At 42.9% G+C, this 18,983-nt stretch overlaps 1 protein-coding gene and 1 non-coding gene across 2 annotated transcripts in view; one reads left to right on the top strand and one right to left on the bottom strand.

Annotated features, from left to right (window-relative positions):
* The window catches only part of DNAH3 (dynein axonemal heavy chain 3), a 211,421-nt gene that overhangs the window by 157,265 nt on the left and 35,173 nt on the right, over positions 1 to 18,983 (top strand). The window contains exons 47-51 of the mRNA XM_049788146.1: positions 1,061 to 1,727; positions 3,641 to 3,806; positions 7,358 to 7,574; positions 10,966 to 11,148; positions 18,175 to 18,373. Coding sequence (XP_049644103.1) covers positions 1,061 to 1,727; positions 3,641 to 3,806; positions 7,358 to 7,574; positions 10,966 to 11,148; positions 18,175 to 18,373 — 1,432 coding nt within the window. The remainder of the gene's footprint in view (positions 1 to 1,060; positions 1,728 to 3,640; positions 3,807 to 7,357; positions 7,575 to 10,965; positions 11,149 to 18,174; positions 18,374 to 18,983) is intronic.
* LOC126031608 (U6 spliceosomal RNA) lies at positions 4,323 to 4,429 on the bottom strand. The gene has a single exon (XR_007503440.1). It is a non-coding gene; the product is annotated as a U6 spliceosomal RNA (small nuclear RNA).

The following is an 18,983-nucleotide window of genomic DNA, read 5'->3' as shown; positions in this document are numbered from 1 at the left end:
TTAAAATATGCAAAATATTTCATGTTTTATCAGCGATCAATTTTAGAAGCAATGCCAGTTTCTAATACCAGGAAGAAGGCTTTTTTTTTTTTTTTTTTTGGTTTTTGGGTCACACACGGCAGCGCTAAGGGGTTACTCCTGTGCTCTACACTCAGAAATGCTCCTGGCAGACTCAGGGGACCATATAGGATGCCGGGATTCGAACCAATGACCTTCTGCATGAAAGGCAAATGCCTTACCTCCATGCTATCTCTCAGGCCCCAGGAAAAAGGCTCTTAAACACTGTTATTGTAGGTATAGAGTAAAGACAAAGTGTATAAATGGACCAGAGCAATAGCACAGTGGGTAGGGCATTTGTCTTATACACAGCTGACTCAGGACCTGCCCAGGTTCGATCCATGGCATCCCATATGGTCCCAGGATGATTTCTGAGCACAGAGACAGGAGTAACCCCTGAGTGCTATTGGGTGTGGTCCAAACCCCCTCCCCCAAACACAGACTGTAATTTGGTGAAAGAGTAAGCACATAAAAATAGTCACTTCCTCTGGGGATTTTACAATCTCATCATCAATGTTCAAACCACTTAACGAGCAAATTGACTCTCACTTTCACATTTATTTTTTTTCATCATAATCTTAGAATGACTCATATGTTGTGGTTGGGTTTTTGTGAATTAACTTTTGTTTTAATTTATGTTTAAAATTAAAGAGACATGATGTACAAAGTCATTGTTGTTAAGTCTTAGTCCTGCCATATTTAACACCAGTCCCACCACCAGTGTCAATGTCCCTCACCTGAGTTCCCATGTTCTCTCCTGCCCTCTCTCTCCTCCGTTTTTCACCTCCCACCAAGTCCCCCACTCCCACCTGCCACCTTGACAAGTAGATTTGAAAGTCTGTGGGTTTTTTTTGTTTGTTTGTTTGTTCTACTATATATATATATATATATATATATATATATATAAATTATGGCTTTAAATCCTGTTTCCTCCTACTTCACCTCTCATTATCATCCTGGCTGGCCATCAACTGAATACCTGATGAGTTTTTCTTTTCCATAGGTCCTCATCCACCTATCACCCACTGGAAAAATTTCTGACAATAATATCCGTAACCTCTTCTTTGGAGATTTCTTTAAGCCAGACAGTGACCCAAAAATTTATGATGAAATCACCGACCTGAAACAGCTCACAGTGGTCATGGAGCACTACCTGGAAGAGTTCAACAATGTTAGCAAGGCTCCCATGTCCTTGGTCATGTTCCGGTTTGCCATCGAGCACATCTCCAGGATCTGCAGAGTCCTGAAGCAGGACAAAGGCCACTTACTCCTAGTGGGTATCGGAGGCAGTGGGCGACAAAGTGCCAGCAAACTGTCTACATTTATGAACTCCTACGAGCTGTACCAGATTGAGATCACTAAGAGCTATTCAAGTAGTGATTGGCGGGAGGATTTAAAGAAAATCATGCTGCAGTCTGGGGTGGCCATCAAAAAAACTGTGTTCCTCTTTTCTGATAATCAGATCAAGGATGAGTCTTTTGTGGAAGATATCAACATGCTATTGAACACAGGTGATGTCCCCAATATTTTCCCAGCTGATGAGAAGGCTGAACTGATAGAGAAGATGCAAATGGCAGCTAGGACAGAAGGACAGAAGATTGAGGCCACTCCTCTTGCAATGTATAACTTCTTCATTGAACGAGTGAAAAAGAACCTTCATATTGTCCTTGGTAAGAAGTCAACTCAGGGGCCCAGAGAGATAGCACAGCGGTGTTTGCCTTGCAAGCAGCCGATCCAGGACCAAGGGTGGTTGGTTCGAATCCTGGTGTCCCATATGGTCCCCCGTGCCTGCCAGGAGCTATTTCTGAGCAGATAGCCAGGAAGTAACCCCTGAGCACTGTCGGGTGTGGCCCAAAAAACAAACAAACAAAAAAAAAGTCAACTCAGTTTTCCCTATATCTCTGAGTATTTCAAAGTTTCCAAAGTGCTGTAAACCCAATTCTCTGACAATGGTCCCATGATTGACCAATCATAGCACCCACCCATATATCAGTAATTGGAATTCTTGTGGAAACTTGTTGACTGTGGCCTTCTAAGTATTCTTAAACATGTCTAGTTTCCTCAGTCCCCTTCATAGTCTTTTAAACCCTCTCCTTAAATTTTTTATTTTAGCCCTATAACCTCCCACAAAGCATCTAGAATTCTTTTTTTCTTCTTTAATCCAAAGACCCACAGTTTTGTCAAATCATCTCTCTTAAGGCCACAATTATTAAGACCACCATAAATTTTGAATCTCCCTCTCTAGCCACTTTACATTTGCTACACCACCATCCTCTTAGCTAGACCTCACCTATACAAACTTTTTTCTTCTCTATATCATTCTTTTTTTTTTTTTTTTTTTTTTGGTTTTTGGGCCACACCCAGCGTTGCTCAGGGGTGACTCCTGGCTGTCTGCTCAGAAATAGCTCCTGGCAGGCACGGGGGACCATATGGGACACCGGGATTCAAACCAACCACCTTTGGTCCTGGATTGGCTGCTTGCAAGGCAAACGCCACAGTGCTATCTCTCCGGGCCCTCTATATCATTCTTGTCCAGTCCAGACCTTTCTGTTACGTTAAGCCAGAATATTTTTGCATGTCTTGCAAATATTGATCATTGTTTACATATATGCACATTACATTAGGACCATAAATGACTTTCCATTAGAATAAAAATCAAAATTCTAACTGATTTTTTTTTTTTTTTTTTTTTTTTTTTTGGTTTTTGGGCCACACCCAGTAACGCTCAGGGGTTACTCCTGGCTATGTGCTCAGAAGTTGCTCCTGGCTTGGGGGACCATATGGGACACCGGGGGATCGAACCGCGGTCCGTCCAAGGTTAGCGCAGGCAAGGCAGGCACCTTCCTTTAGCGCCACCGCCCGGCCCCCTAACTGATTTTTTAAGTTTTTTTTTGGTCCTGGATCGGCCGCTTGCAAGGCAAACGCCGCTGTGCTATTTCTCCGGGCCTTAAGTTATTTTTTAATTATTTATGCAGTGCCAAAAATCCAGCCCAGACTTACAAGACTGCCTGCAATACTATCCCTTGTATCTCCATTCTCCAAATCCACTCTCATTTCAAGCCAAGCTACTATTTTTCTCTGCTTTTTTGGCTAAACTGATCTTTTCACTCTTTCTCCTATGTATCATGGTTTCTTCTACGACCATGTGTGTCTAAATAAAATGCTAATGGAATTTGGGGTATAGAACCCAAATTTTGTAATTAGATGGAGATGGGGTGGGTTAGAAATTAACTGATGTCCCCCACATTAACTTATGTAAGAATAGAAATGGAGCAACTAGATAAAAGGACTTAAACACTCTGACAAAGTGACCCATTCAGGTAGGACAAAAATGGCCATGAGAGACCAATAACAAAGATGTTAAAAATAATACACAGAATCCCAACACAACGTTACACAAAATATCCATGATTCTCCTGAGCTTCTTATACACTCATTGTGACTACTCCCAGTTAAACCATGTATAACCAAGAAACAACATCACTATCACTATCTGACATTTCCAGAATCCCTGGCAAAACCTGCTATATCCTTGGGGCCTCCTTTTGAAGGACGGTAACTAACAAAATCTACTGTTCATTAGCCATGAGTCCAATTGGGGATGCCTTCCGGAACCGCCTGCGCATGTTCCCTTCATTGATCAATTGCTGTACAATTGATTGGTTCCAGTCCTGGCCCACAGATGCCCTGGAGTTGGTGGCCAACAAATTCTTAGAAGATGTGGAGCTTGAGGACAATGTTCGAAAAGAGTAAGAGCTGATTGCCTTTTAGTACCTAATCAAATATATGTAATTGAAAATTTACTCAATTGAAATTGGCTGCCATCTTTTTGGGGGCCACACCCAGTGGTGCTCAAGGATTACTCCTGGCTCTGCACTCATCATTCCTGGCATTGTCCAAGGGACTATATGGAATGCCACGAATTTAACCCTGGTTGGTATGTGCATGGCAAAAGCCCTACCCACTGTGCTAACACTCCAGCACCTCATCTTGGCTTTTAAAAGTATTTCTCAATCTAGTTATGGAAAATGTCTTATACATTTTTGGTTTGTGGAGGTTACTTTTTTTAAGTTTTTAGGACACAATCTGCAGTGCTCAGGGGCACAGGAGCTATTCCTGGCACTGTGCTCGGGTCTGACCTCTAGCTATCTTCAGGGTATGTGGTGCAAAGGATTTGTACTGGCATCAGCCGCATGGAAGACAAGTGCCATATTTTCTATACCATCTTTCTTGTAAGAAATATCAATTAATTATTTTTCTTTTTTAAAAATATGGAACGCTTCAGGAATTTGTGTGTCATCCTTGCTCAGGGGTCATGCTAATCTTCTCTGTATCATTTCAATTTTAGTATATGTGCTGCCGAAGCAAGCACAAATTAATATTTCTTTTTTGGGGGGGGGGGCGTTGAGTCACACCAGCAGTGCTCAGGGGTTACTCCTGGCTCATGCTCAGAAATCATTCCTGGCAAGCTCAGGGGACCATATGGGATGCCAGGATTCTTACCTCCATGCTATCTCTCTGGCCCCAAATTAATATTTCTTTTTTTTTTTTTTTTTTTTTTGGTTTTTGGGCCACACCCGGCAGTGCTCAGGGGTTACTCCTGGTTCTATGCTCAGAAATCACTCCTGGCAAGCTCGAGGAACCATATAGGATGCCGGGATTCGAACACCAACCCTCTGCATGAAAGGCAAAGGCCTTACCTCCATGCTATCTCTCCGGCCCCAAATTAAATTTCTTAATTGAATAATCTACTTATTTTGGTTTGAGAACTACATATGGACATGTTCATGGGCTGCTGCTGGCTCTGTTCTTGGTGCATATGGGACTCTTATATGGGAACCATGTACCATTGGGTTAAACCCAGGTTTCCTATATGCAAAGTTCTCTCTAGCACATGATAAATCAAATTTCATTTCTCAAAATTACCTGGAGATAGGAGATACACTGTTGTCATACTTACAAAAAACTGAATGTATAATTTTAGCTATTTTAACATTTTATAATCCCCCCCCTTTTTTTTTTTTTTTTTTTTTTTTTTTTTTTGGCTCTGTGCTCAGGAATTACTCCTGGATGGGGCTGGAGCTATACTATAGCTGGAAGGGTGTTAGCCTTGCATATGGTTGACTGGGTTTGATTCTCAGGTATCCCATATGGTCCCCTGAGCATCAATAGGTATGGCCCCAAAACAAATTAAAAGAAGTAAAGTGAAAAAAAAAAATTTTTTTTTTTTTTTGGTTTTTGGGCCACACCTGGTAACACTCAGGGGTTACTCCTGGCTGTCTGCTCAGAAGTAGCTCCTGGCAGGCACGGGGGACCATATGGGATGTCGGGATTTGAACCAACCACCTTTGGTCCTGGATCGGCTGCTTGCAAGGCAAACGCCGCTGTGCTATCTCTCCGGGCCCTATTTTTTTATTTTTAAGAATCCCTATTTTTAATAGGGGTGAGATCTTTGCCAAAGAAATAAAAATTGGGGCCTGGAGCACTCACACAGCGGAGAGGTTGTTTGCCTTTCGTGCAGCCAACCCAGGTTCAAATCTCATCTTCCAATGAGCCCTCTAGGATTGATTCCTAAGCATAGAACTGCCAATAATAACCCCTGAGCATCGCCAGCTATGACCCAATAAACAAACAAAAAGAATTATTTCTTGTGAGGATAAAAAACATTTACTCACTTATAATAATATATGAACATCTGAAAAGCTTTAGGTAAAAGGCACTTAATCTTGGTTAAAGAAAAAACTCAATCACCCAGTAGCCCATTTGAAAGCAGGGGTCATGTTACCTACCTTATCTTTACATCCCAATTCATCCCTAGTACAAGGCTCAATAAGACCAATTGTTGAATAAACTAATAATAGCAGCAGTGAATGTTGACAACCTGAAATTGCTTTTTTGTTTGTTTGGTTTTTTGTTTGTTTGTTTGTTTGTTTGTGGGGTTAAGAGTTATGTCATGGGGCCAGCGAGGTGGCTCTAGAGGTAAGGTTTGTGCCTTGCAAGCGCTAGCCAAGGAAGGACAGTGACCGCAGTTCGATCCCCCGGTGTCCCATATGGTCCCCACAAGCCAGGGGCAATTTCTGAGTGCTTAGCCAGGAGTAACCCCTGAGCATCAAACAGGTGTGGCCCGGAAAAAAAAAAGAGTTATGTCATGAGGCCTGTGAGATAGCATGAAGGTAAGGCATTTGCCTTGCATGCAGAAGGATGGTGATTCAAATCCCAGCATCCCATATGGTCCCCCGAGCCTGCCAGGATCAATTTCTGAGCATAGAGCCAGGAGTAAACCCTGAGCACTTCCGGGTGTCACCCAAAAACAAAAACAAAAACAGACAAACAAACAAAAAGAATTATGTCACACCTCAGGCTTACTCTTGGCTCTCCACACAGGAATAACTTCAGGCAACGCTCAGAGGACCAGATATGGTACCAGAGGTAGTACTTGGGTCAGTAGTATGCAAAGCAAGCACCTTAACCCCTATACTATCTTACTGTATTTTGGGCCCCTTAAGTTACATTTTAAGAACTTTGATCTTTGTTCTATAGTTCAGAAGACTCTAGGCACATAGGGTCATTAATAAAATTTTCAGATGGTAAATAAATGTGAGAAGGAGAAAATTTACATTTCTATTTGCACCAACATTCTACTGATACATTGTTTTTCCTACTGAGATTTTGCATCTCCTTCAATGATAAAATAGGCATTAAATCCCAGTAGGTTAGTGACTTGTGTGAGTTCATTACTAATATGCATTATAGTTACTTTGATAAGCTACGTCTGATCCAGATCTTTAAATTATGTAGTTTTAGACCATTCAAACTTATAATTTTAAAAAATACAAAAAGAAAATCAAATCAAATGTATTAATTAATGCAACAGTCAGTAATCTTTAGCCATGGGCAGGTCCAAGGCACTTGCCTTGCACATGCCCAACATGGGTTTGATCCCTGGCATCCAATATGGTCCCCAAGCCTGCCAGGAATAATTTCTGAGTGCAGAGTCAGGAGTAACCCTGAACACCACTGGGTGTGGCCCAACTCCCCCCAATTATTATAGCTTTTAAACTTCCATGATTCAACTAAATGATCTGAAACAGAAAGCACCTGATCAATGGTCATTCTAGTAAGAATATAAACCACTACCACCCCAGTCTGGCATTTCTGTTTGCCTGTCTTCAGATAACCTGGGGATCTGCCAAGCTCTATCTGTGTACCCTCTCAGAGCCCCACATATATTTACCCAAAGCTCTGTTTCATTTCTCTGGAGTAAGTTGAATCTGGCTAAATACTTTCATATCATTGGTAGGGTCATCTCCATGTGCAAATACTTCCAGGAAACTGTGAAGGAGATGTCCATTGACTACTACAACACCCTTCGAAGGCACAACTATGTTACTCCCACCTCCTACCTTGAATTGATCCTAACCTTCAAGACGCTCCTAAATAGCAAGAGACAAGAGGTGGATATGATGAGGAACCGCTACCTGACAGGCCTGCAAAAACTAGACTTTGCATCTTCACAGGTGAGCTGGACTCAGGTTTTTCACTGGGTGTTAAAAAGAACAAAGACTCAGGATGAGATGGATTTGCTGAGGCTCTTATTTCAGTGCAGAATTGAGGCAGGGACATCACCACATTAACACGGAACTTGAAGCTACATTGACACTGCTCAGCCTCTCTGCCTAAATCTAGCCTCCGTGGAATTCCCTTGTAAGAGAGAATTTGAAATATTTTTTATTATAGATTTTTACTTTTTTTATTTATGTTCCCCACTTTTATTTCTTAAATTATGTAATAATTGTGTGACAATAACTTATTGTTACATAATTGTAAAATTATGTAACAATAGCACATTTTGAGTATTGAGTTTTTTGGTGACTTTATAAGTTTTACAAGTTAACTGAGTGCCTCACTGGCCTCACTCTTACCTGACCTGGATATTTTAACTGGGAAATGGGAAATGAAAAGCACTGGTGAGGAGCAGTGTTTTGGGGGAGTCAGTGTTTTGGGGGAGTCAGACAAACCGGGGCTCAAATTAATCACCCATATAACATTGAACCTGTTATTTCGGTGTTTAGGATTTCTGTTTTCTCTTCCATAAAAAAGCTGCAACTAGGGGCTGGGAAGATAGCACACCAATAGGGCATTTGAAGTTTGTATGTGCCTAACTCAAGCCATCCCTGGCACTTCATCTGGTCCCCTAAGCACTACTGAAAATGATTCCTGAGTGCAGAGCCAGGAGTAACCCCTTAAGCATTGCTGGGTGTGACCCAAAAAAGCAAACAAAAATAAAAACATCATCTTTCCTTCCTTCCTTCTTCCCTCCCTCCCTCCTTCCCTTCTTTCTTCCCTTCCTTTCTTTCTTCTTCCCTTCCTTCTTCCTTTCCTTCCTCCTTCCCTTCCTCCCTCCCTCTCTCCATCTCTTTCTCCCTCCCTCCTTCCACCTGCCCTTCCTCCATCATTCCCTCTTTCCCTTCCTTTCTCCCTCCCTCTCTCCTTTCCTTCTTCCCTCCCTCCCTGCTTCCATCCCTTCCTCCCTTCCTTCCTTCCCACTCTTTTCCTTCCTTCCTTCCTTCCTTCCTTCCTTCCTTCCTTCCTTCCTTCCTTCCTTCCTTCCTTCCTTCCTTCCTTCCTTCCTTCCTTCCTTCCTTCCTTCCATTTTAACCCATACCAAATGGTGCTCAGAAGTCTCTCCTGGTAGGGTTCCAGGGACCATATGGATCTGGGGATCAAACCCAGGCTTTCACCATGCTAAGTATGTAGCCCCAATCTGTTTAACTACCTTTCTACTACTTACAACATACATTTTCATTACCAAAGAGAAGTGAGGCAACTAAATGATTTTCAGTAAATTGATCTATTGCTGTGTGCAACACACCACCAATAAAATACAAAATATCAGTGATGGCTGCAGTAGTTCCATTCCTAGGGACAGTGGTTTTTACCTATGATAGCAGGGTTTTGGGCTTTGTTGGATCCATAGGTTATATATATACATATATATATATATATATATATATATATATTGAAAATTAGTCAAGTCAAGGGCAAAAGCAATAAAGGGACTTAAGACCATCTAAATCAGAAAAATGAATGACAGTTTACCTTCGTAGAACCCTGCTGTTCATGGTCCCACTGATGTGTATTAGAAAGTTTTACATCAGAAAAGTTTTCTATCAGAGAACTAGGACAACTGGTAAGGTGCATGTCTTGCAGGCAGCCAACCCAGATTCAATCCCCAAAATCCCCTATGGTCCCTGTGCTTGCCAGGAGTGATTCCTGAGTGCAGAGCCAGGAGTAACCCTGAGCACTGTCAGTTGTAGCCCCAAAACTAACTAACTAAATAATAAACAAACAAACAAATAAAAAGAATGTTTTATATCATCTCTACGTCTCATGCAAAGATACCAAGATGCAAAGAGACTAAGTGACTGAACTGGCATCACAGTTGGGCAGAATCTTAAACTCAGATGCACGTAACCCCAGAGCCTACGTTCCAAACCAAGCCATCATTCCTTACTTCTTTCACATGGGCTTGCTGGGATTAGCAGATGCAATGTGTTGAAATTGTCTTGGCTTATGTCTCTGCCTTATAAGACAGTGGTTAGGAAAATTGCAGGTGAGGGATAAATTCCAACTCTTCTCCTGGAAAAAGGAATGCAGTTTGTTGTCTAGAAAATGGCACAACTTTCCTCAGAAGTGGTAGGCTCCTGTCATTTGAAGTTTTTATCTCAGCCAGTATATTGGGGGGGGGGGGTTTGACCTTGAAAGTTACTTCTATCTCGGTCATGTATGTTTCCATCATAGTATTAAGCATGCTTATTTCTCCAATTTTCTTTTATCTCTTTCACTCCCACTTTTGTTGCTCTCTCTATCCCTCTTTCTACCTTGTCCATCTCAGCTCTACCAAGGACAGTGTCTAAGGTGATTAGCCAGGCCCAAATTGCTCCAGAAAAATCCAACACTACTTGAGGCTGAAGCAATAGCACAGGAGGTAGAGCATTTGCCTTGCACACAGCATAAATACCTAGATTTGATCCTCAGCATCTTATATGGTCCCCTGAATCCACCACCCAGTGATTCCTGAGCACAGAGCCAGGAAATAACACCTGAACACAGCTGGATGTGACCTAAAAACAAACAAGAAGAAATCTAACACAACTTTGATTACAATCATGAGGATGTAACAAGGTGCACACTGACTATAGTTGGATCAAATGTAGCCTCCATACACCAAAAAACTGTCTCTGTTTTAAGATTAACTTTATATAGCTAGTGCCTAGCACAGTGTTTTTATAAATTATCAAACTAAGTTTGGATACCCAAAGACAATAGAAATGAGGGCTGGAGGGCCCGGCCCACAATATGAAGTTCAATTAGAGAAATAACTACAATAATAACTATCATGACAATGGTAATGAGTGAGAGAAATTGAATGCCTGTCTAGAATATAGGCAGGAGGTGGGAGAGGAGGGAGTTGGGGGCATTGGTAGGACGGTTGCACTGGTGAAGGGGGTGTTCTTTTTTTATAACTGAAACCCAACTACAAATATGTTTGTAATCATGGTGCTTAAATAAAGATATTTTAAAAAATACTGTTTGGAAAGATCAAAGATATAAACACTAACCATCAGATATGTACTCACTAGCACGTTAAAGTGATTAATATTTCTTAAATATATTGGGGCCGGCAAGGTGGCACTAGAGGTAAGGTAGGTAAGGTAAGCCTTGCAAGCGCTAGCCAGGGGCAATTTTTGAGCGCTTAGCCAGGAGTAACCCCTGAGCATCAAACGGGTGTGGCCCCCCAAAAAAATATATATATATCATAGGCTGGAAAATCACTCTTTCCAACTGAGCCATGTGAAACCTTGATAAGGCTGACCCTAAACTCATCCTTCCCTATCTCCTTACCAGGTATTCGTCATGCAGGCAGAACTAACAGCCCTCCAACCCCAACTCATCCTGACCTCCAAGGAGACTGCTCAAATGATGGTGAAAATTGAAACAGAGACCAGAGAAGCCGATGCCAAGAAACTTATGGTGCAGGCAGATGAGAAAGAGGCCAATGCTTCTGCTGCCATTGCTCAAGGGATCAAGGTATAGGCATAGGAGAGATGGTACAGTGGGTAAGAATCTTGCTTTGGGGGCCGGGCGGTGGCGCTAAAGGTAAGGTGCCTGCCTTGCCTGCGCTAGCCTTGGACGGACCGCGGTTCGATCCCCCGGTGTCCCATATGGTCCCCCAAGCCAGGAGCAACTTCTGAGCACATAGCCAGGAGTAACCCCTGAGCATTACCGGGTGTGGCCCAATAAATCAAAAAAAAAAAAAAAAAAAGAATCTTGCTTTGATCACAGCCAACCTGGGTTTGATCCTCAGTATTGTACATGTTCCCTTGGGCACCATTAGGATTGATCTTTGAAGGACCAGAGAGATAGCATGGAGATAAGGTGTTTGCCGTACATGCAGAAGGATGGTGGTTCAAATCCTGGCATCCCATATGGTCCCCTGAGCCTGCTGGGGGCGATTTCTGAGCAAAGAGCTAGGAGTGGCCCCTGAGTGCTGCCAGGTGTGACCCAAAAACAAAAACAAACAAAAAAAACAAAACAAAACAAAACAAAAAGACAGGATTGATCCTTGAACACAGAACTAAGAGTAAGGCCTAAAGACTATTGGGTATGGACTCAAAAACAAACAAGCAAAAAGAAATAAGAAAACCCAGAATTTTCTGGGTTTCTCTAATATTCATTAGAGCCCAATAACCCTGCAGAATGTACATAGTCATGACTATTCTGCTGATGAGAAAAGTGAGCCACTTAGGTGAAGTGATTTTCTTAGAGCCACATACTAGTGAGTGAGGATTCTAGCCTCTCCACGCTTGGAATGTAGCTCAGTATTTACCTCTTGTCATACATGAGTGAGACTTTGGATCAATCTCTAGCACCCCAACTTAAAGACCTTTCTGATAAGCAAGCTCTCTTCAAGAAACCTGTTGTATTGTTTTCCAGATAGTTTCCATTTCATTCAGAGTCAAGGCCTGTAGATCCAATGTAAAGTAACCTTGTCTTTCCCCTTCTTCATTCTGACTACCTACTGTGTCAGCTGTTCTGGATATCCTTGCTGCCCCTCAATAAACACACTCTCCCACAGGTACCTTGCACTGACTGTTTTCTCTCTCTCTCTCTCTCTCTCTCTCTCTCTCTATATATATATATATATATATATATATATATTTTTTTTTTTTTTTTCCTCTATGTTCATTCACTTGGTTATTTCCTTTACCTTCATCTGCCACATTTTTTCCCTCAAATTTGGTAGGCACATTGCAGACAGGAAATATTTGTAGAATCTTGAAACTAGAGGACTTCATTTATTTTTTTAGTTTTGTCTTGTTGGGAGAGGTTCTTTTATTTGTTTGTTTGTTTGGGAATTTGAACCACAAACAGTGATTCTCAGGACTTAGTCCTGGCTTTGCTATCAGGGATCACACCTGTGGGGCTTGGGGGACCCTCTGAGATCAAATCTGGGTCAACAAGGCAAGAGCTTTATTTCTATACTATACACTTCTAGAAGACTTCATTTGAATGTGGGAAGGACTAGAAAGGACTTTACCTACATTTAGATATTAGAGGAAAATAGGATGAACCTTCATTGTGATATCTATTTCTCCAAGCCCTTTCTAGTACACTGTTTCATTTACACATCACTTTGGATTCAAGAGTGACAGGTTCATATTTGAGAGTAAGTAATATTGAGGGTCAATGATGAAATGAGTCAGAGTTATGCAGCTAGTTAGTGGAATTTGAATTGAACTCATTTAAGATACTTGCTCTGTGCACCCACATGAGTTAAAACTTTTTTTTTTGGTTGTTGAGTCACACCTGGCAGCGCTCAGGAATTATTCCCGACTCTGTGTTCAGAAATCACTCCTGGTAGGCCCAGGGGACCATATGGGATGCCAAGATTCGAACCATCATCTATTCTGGATCTACTGCTTGCATAGCAAATGCCCTACTGCTGTGCTATCTCTCTAGCCCCACTAGTTAAAGCTTTTTAAAAAATTATTCTTAAGGGCTGGAGCGATAGCATAGTAGAGAGGGTGTTTGCCTTGAACACAGCTAACCCAGGTTCAATCTCCAGCATCCCAGATGGTCTCCCAAGCCTAACAGGAATGATTCCTGAGTGCAGAGCCAGGAGTGACTCCTGAGCACTTCCAGGTGGGAATGTTAAAAAAAAAAACAAAACTTCAAATAAGATCCAAAAAGTGGTAGTTCATATCAGGCTTTTTGAGTAGTTTATGAAGCATAGCCCTTTCAAACTGGGTTTTCCCCAAATGAATTCCAAAACTCAGAGGTTCCTTTAAATTCTATACCTGAGGGACTGAGTAGGATGTTTGCCTCACATGTAATGTAACGACCAGGGTTTGATCCCCCAGCATCCCAGAATCCTGTATGGCCCCAGAGCCTGCCAGAAGTAATTGTTAAGCAGCAAGAATGACCCTGATGGTGTGGTCCAAAAACAAACAAACAAACAAATAAAAACCCAAAACATCATCATTTTCTTGGGGAGGAGCAATAATAACACAGCAGGTAGGGCATTTGCCTTGCATGCAACTGCCCTAGGATCAACCTTGATATCAATCCTTCTGTCATCCCATATGGTCCCCTAAGCCTGCCAGGAATAATTTCTGAGCACAGAGCCAAGAGTAACCACTGAATCACTGGATGTGACCCCCCAAAAAATTATTCTTTACCCCATATCAAGTAGACTTGAGATCTGATAAAAGTCCATCTCTCTTCATGTGTGGGTGGTGTCATAGCCAGGCAAGGTTCATTTTACAGTGTCAAGGGAAAACAATACAAGAGCAGGAAAGAGAGGAGAGATGACATGAGATTTGCAAGATTATTCACAAAACCTTTTCTTGGACATTAAACTGTCACCTTGGTTTCAGTTGAGACAGGAAGAGAAAGACATCAAACAGGGAGAATTGTGTGGCTGCCAGTTTCCTGGTGCATCCATGCAGAATAGTCTCTCTGAGCTCCTTTCCTTCTCCATACTGGGCTTGCTCATTTTCTCTCCTGTTCTTACTCCTCATTTGCAGTGTAGATGGTTCAATAGTTGAAAGAGAATTCATGCTGTGGGGGAGAAGAGATTAGAAGAGATTCAGGCCCCAAGACTTGCTTCACAGGACAGTGGTTTGCTTGAATTGGTCAATTCTGTTCAAGTTAATAAATCATTTCTTTCCCCTCTAATCAGGATAAATAAATGGTGCCAGAATTATTGTAATTAGCTTTTGTCAGCAGGCATTATGCTTCATACCTTTCAAACAGGACTGCTAAACCACGGGGGTCATTTTTAATCATATTGCTTTTTGTCGTGAAGGCAAATGATTTAGCAGTAATAACTCATGTGAAAGAGTTTTTCAGTCAACTTTTGGATTGGGAGGTAACTCAAGGGACTGGTGCACCTGCTGTAGATAGATGCAAGAGTTTGGCTTCAATTTCCAGCACCACATGGTCCCCAAGCCTCTCATCAGAAGTCCTTGAGAGCTGGATGTGAACCAAAATCCAGAAAGAAAAAAAGTCAACTTTGTCCTTATCTCAATTTTCTTAATTTCCTTGTCTTGTTCTGTCTGTATATTTGGATTTTGTTTTTGTTTCTGAAATTTTATTTTATTTTGTTTTGTTTTGGGGCCACACCTGGTGACTCTGAGGGATTACTCCTGGCTATCTATGCTCTCAGAAATTGCTCCTGGCAGGTATGGGGGACCAAATTGAATGCCAGAATTCAAACCATTGTCAGTCCTGGGTCAGCTGCATGCAAGGCAAACGCCCTACTGTTATGCTATCACTTCGGCCCACATTTCTAAAATTTTAATTGCAGCTTGCATCATGCTTTTTTGTACTCCCTTAACTTACTATCACAAATGATTTTCCAAATGATCAGGGTCATTTTAATGGCTATTTAATGTTCGTGCTTCAACTCTCAAGTAACAGGTCTGTTTCATTCATGCTTTTCAGTATTGTAAGAGTATAACCAGAGTTTTTCTGTAGAGTTGTGTCACAGATACCTTTGGAGTTTTAACTATGCAGGTATCATGTATCTCTAGAGGAATTAAAGCCCAGCACTACCTGGTCCCCCTTCACTACCAGGAGTACAGAGCCAGAAGTTGCTCCTGAGCATAGCCCCAAGCCCAAACAAACAAACCCCCAAAAATGCAGATATGGGGCCAGAGAGATAAGACTAAGACTTATAAGGGTGTGTACCTGGCACATTCCTGACCCAGGTATACACCTGGCTTGCCTTTGATCCCCCACCACCACCCCCTGCCCAACCCCACCCCCGCCCAACACCAAACACCACTAGGATTGAACTCTGAGTATAAGCCATGAGCACCTCCAGGTGTGGCCCCAAAATTAAAAAAAAAAAAAACGCAGTTATCACAACTCCACCCAGACTGGATGAATCAGAATCTCTGGGTGTGGAGACTGACCTTGAAGATACCCTAGACTTGCCTCAGTGACTGTGCTCTAGGGCCAGGCGTGGGCATCCCTGGGACAGGTAATGCTCCAACCACAGCCTGTTTGAGTCATTGGACAAACAAAATTCCAGAAACCCAGGCTCTGCACCCTAAGAAATAGGACAGAACTAGCAGGCCTGGGAGGAGAGAAGCATTTGTGCACCACTAGGTATCTAGAATGTTCAAAGAAAGAGACTTACAGCTATTGATCATTTGAAGCCCAGGGGCACTGGGGACTGTTGGGTGAGAATCTAAAGTTTTGTTGAAGCTGACATTTTGTGTTGCCACCAAGCTCTGACATGGCCTTGACAAATGTCAGGAGCTGGTTTCTCTTCTTCTTCCTTTTGCCTCACATCCCACACAGATCCTAGGCTGAAGGCTGAGCTCACTGAGTTGCCAGGCTTGGGCTGTTCTTATTAATTATCTGAAATAGGATCCTCCATTTTCATATTGGGGACATTTGACATGGGAAAGGGGGTCGCAGTGATACGGTGAAGCCAAGAGAGTATTGCTAAAAATGTTTTCTTCAACTTTGATGTATTGCTGTTGTTTGGTTTGGGGACCACACCCAGTGGTGCTCAGACTACTCTTGGCACAGTGCTCAGAGAGAATATGTGCTAAAGTGCATCACAGTTGGCTTCCCACATGTAGAATGTGCATTGGAGCCGGAGAGATAGCATGGAAGTAAGGCATTTTTCTTTCATTCAGTAGGTCAGTGGTTAGAATCCCGGCATTCCATATGGTCCCCTGAGCCTGCAAGGAGCAATTTCTGAGCATGGAGCCAGGAGTAACCCCTGAGCGCTGCCGGGTGTGATCCAAAAAACAAACAAAAAAAAAAAAACAACATATAGAATGTACACTTCAGTATTTTGTACTACCTCACTGGCCCAACATTGCTAGAAATCTATCAGGATGCAAGATAATTGAAATAAACTGTGAATACGTATATATGTATGATTTATATCTATATAATCCACATACAAACTCATGGGTATAAAAGGCAAAACTGCCTCTGTTTTGTTTAGTAATCACACTATACCAACAGGATACAGATGTCAATAGATGCTGCTTTGCCTATGACCTGGTGAAGTTCCATACCAGGCATGTGCTGTGTCATCCTTTGCTGGACTGGGCAACCAGCAGGCAACCCGTTCCCTGAATAGGAAACAAGGGGCCGAAATCTGGAGTTGTGCTCTGTGTCTTGCCAACTTTGTCACCTTGGATAACTCACTTTGCCTCCTAAGACCTTGCTTTCTTTCCCTTTTTTCCCCCCAAGAAGAAGGATATTTGGTAATTAAACAACTGAGTAATCTATAAGGTTCCTTGTTATATTCAGCTTTATTTTTTTTAAAAAAAAATCTAAATGATGGAGCCAGAGAGATAGCATGGAGGTAAGGCGTTTACCTTTCATGCAGAAGGTCATCAGTTCGAATCCCGGCGTCCCATATGGTCCCCCATGCCTGCCAGGAGCAATTTCTTAGCACGGAGCCAGGATAAAGCCCTGAGCACTGCCGGGTTTGACCCAAAAACCACACACACAAAAAAATCTAAATGATGGGGCTAGAGGATTAGCACACCGTCTAGGGTATTTGCCTTGTAACACATCTGATCTGGGTTCGATCTTCGGCATCCCAGATGGCTTCACAGAGCCTGCCAGGAATAATTTCTGAGCACAGATCCAAGAGTAAACCCTAAGTGCTGCTGGGCTTACAAAAAACATAACAAAACAAACAAAAAAAGAAATTTAAGATTGCAAGCAGCTAAATTGCACTGACTCTGATACCTCCCCATCTTTGAACACACTCTGGATACTCCAGTTTTATCAGTTCCAATGCATTTGCACTCTTGATGTCTTATTTCTCCCCTAAACATCTTCTTCCTTCCCTCTGTCACTCGCCTATTTTTTTTTTTTTTTTTGGTTTTTGGGCCATACCCGTTTGACGCTCAGGGGTTACTCCTGGCTATGTGCTCAGAAATCGCCCCCGGCTTGGGGGGACCATATGGGACGCCGGGGGATCAAACCGCGGTCCGTTCCTTGGCTAGCGCTTGTAAGGCAGACACCTTACCTCTAGCGCCACCTTCCCGGCCCCTGTCACTCGCCTATTAATCTTCATCCTTTCCTAAGTACCTCTGCCCATTTACTATCATCATCATCATCATTATTATTATTATTATTATTATTATTATTATTATTATTATTGTTTTTGGGTCACACCCAGCAGCGCTTAGGGATTACTCCTGGCTCTATGCTCAGAAATCACTCCTGGCAGGCTCGGGGGACCATATGGGATGCCGAGATTTGAACCACCGTCCTTCTGCATGCAAGGCAAACACCCTAACCTCTATGCTATCTCTCTGGCTCCGGCCCATCCTTAATATGTGAAGTGGCCCCTGCATTTATCCCTAGAAAGTTAATAATTACAACCTTGATCATAAGCCAGGTGAACCCCTAAATGAACCTCTGAAGTCTGCATTTGGCAGTCGAGCTCCTGAAATGGAGGGCACCATGAAATAGGGCAGACACAAAGCCTCTCTTCTGGCTTTTTAACAAGAGCTTCACTCTCAATGTACAGGCCATTTATCCCTCCTGTCCTTGTGCCATCTGCAGGATGAATGTGAAGGGGACCTGGCAGAAGCAATGCCTGCACTGGAGGCTGCACTCGCTGCACTGGACACCCTGAACCCCGCAGACATCTCACTGGTGAAGTCGATGCAGAATCCACCTGGTCCCGTGAAGCTGGTCATGGAAAGCATCTGTGTCATGAAAGGGCTGAAACCGGAGAGAAAGCCAGATCCCAGTGGCAGTGGTAAACCTTGACCCCCACCACTGTCAACTTCAGGGGAGGCTGCTATTTGCTAGTGTCCCCAAACCTCCAAACCCAGATCCCTACTCAGCTCATCCAGAGAGCTCACAAGCATATCTATACCATTCCTTCTCCCCATCAGGCAGAAAAGTACAGCCAAGGCCTCTGCCTACAGAATAAAGGTCACAGGGGCCGGAGAGATAGCATGGAGGTAAGGCGTTTGCCTTTCATGCAGGAGGTCATCAGTTCGAATCCCGGCATCCCATATTGTCGTCGTCGTCGTGTCTCTCCCCCCCCCCCCCCCCCCGGTGCCTGCCAGGAGCAATTTCTGAGCCTGGAGCCAGGAATAACCCCTGAGAACTGCCGGGTGTGACTCAAAAACCACACACTCACTAAAAAGTGAGGAGAGAGGAACCTGAACGATAGCGCAGCAGTAGCACTAGCTATGGTCCCCAAGCCAGGAGCGATTTCTGAGCACATAGCCAGGAGTAACCCCAGAGCATCACCGGATACAGCCCAAAAACAAAGAAGTGGAGAGAAATTCAGTCCCAGGGAAGCTTCCCCAAACAGACAGGGAGAAACTCAGAGAAAGAAAAGATGAGAGGAAGAAGGG

Source organism: Suncus etruscus, chromosome 15, assembly GCF_024139225.1.
Source record: "Suncus etruscus isolate mSunEtr1 chromosome 15, mSunEtr1.pri.cur, whole genome shotgun sequence".
NCBI classification, from domain to species: Eukaryota; Metazoa; Chordata; class Mammalia; order Eulipotyphla; family Soricidae; genus Suncus; species Suncus etruscus.
The sequence above is the reverse complement of the archived record's forward strand: the minus strand, read 5'-3'. Positions and strand labels throughout refer to the sequence as shown.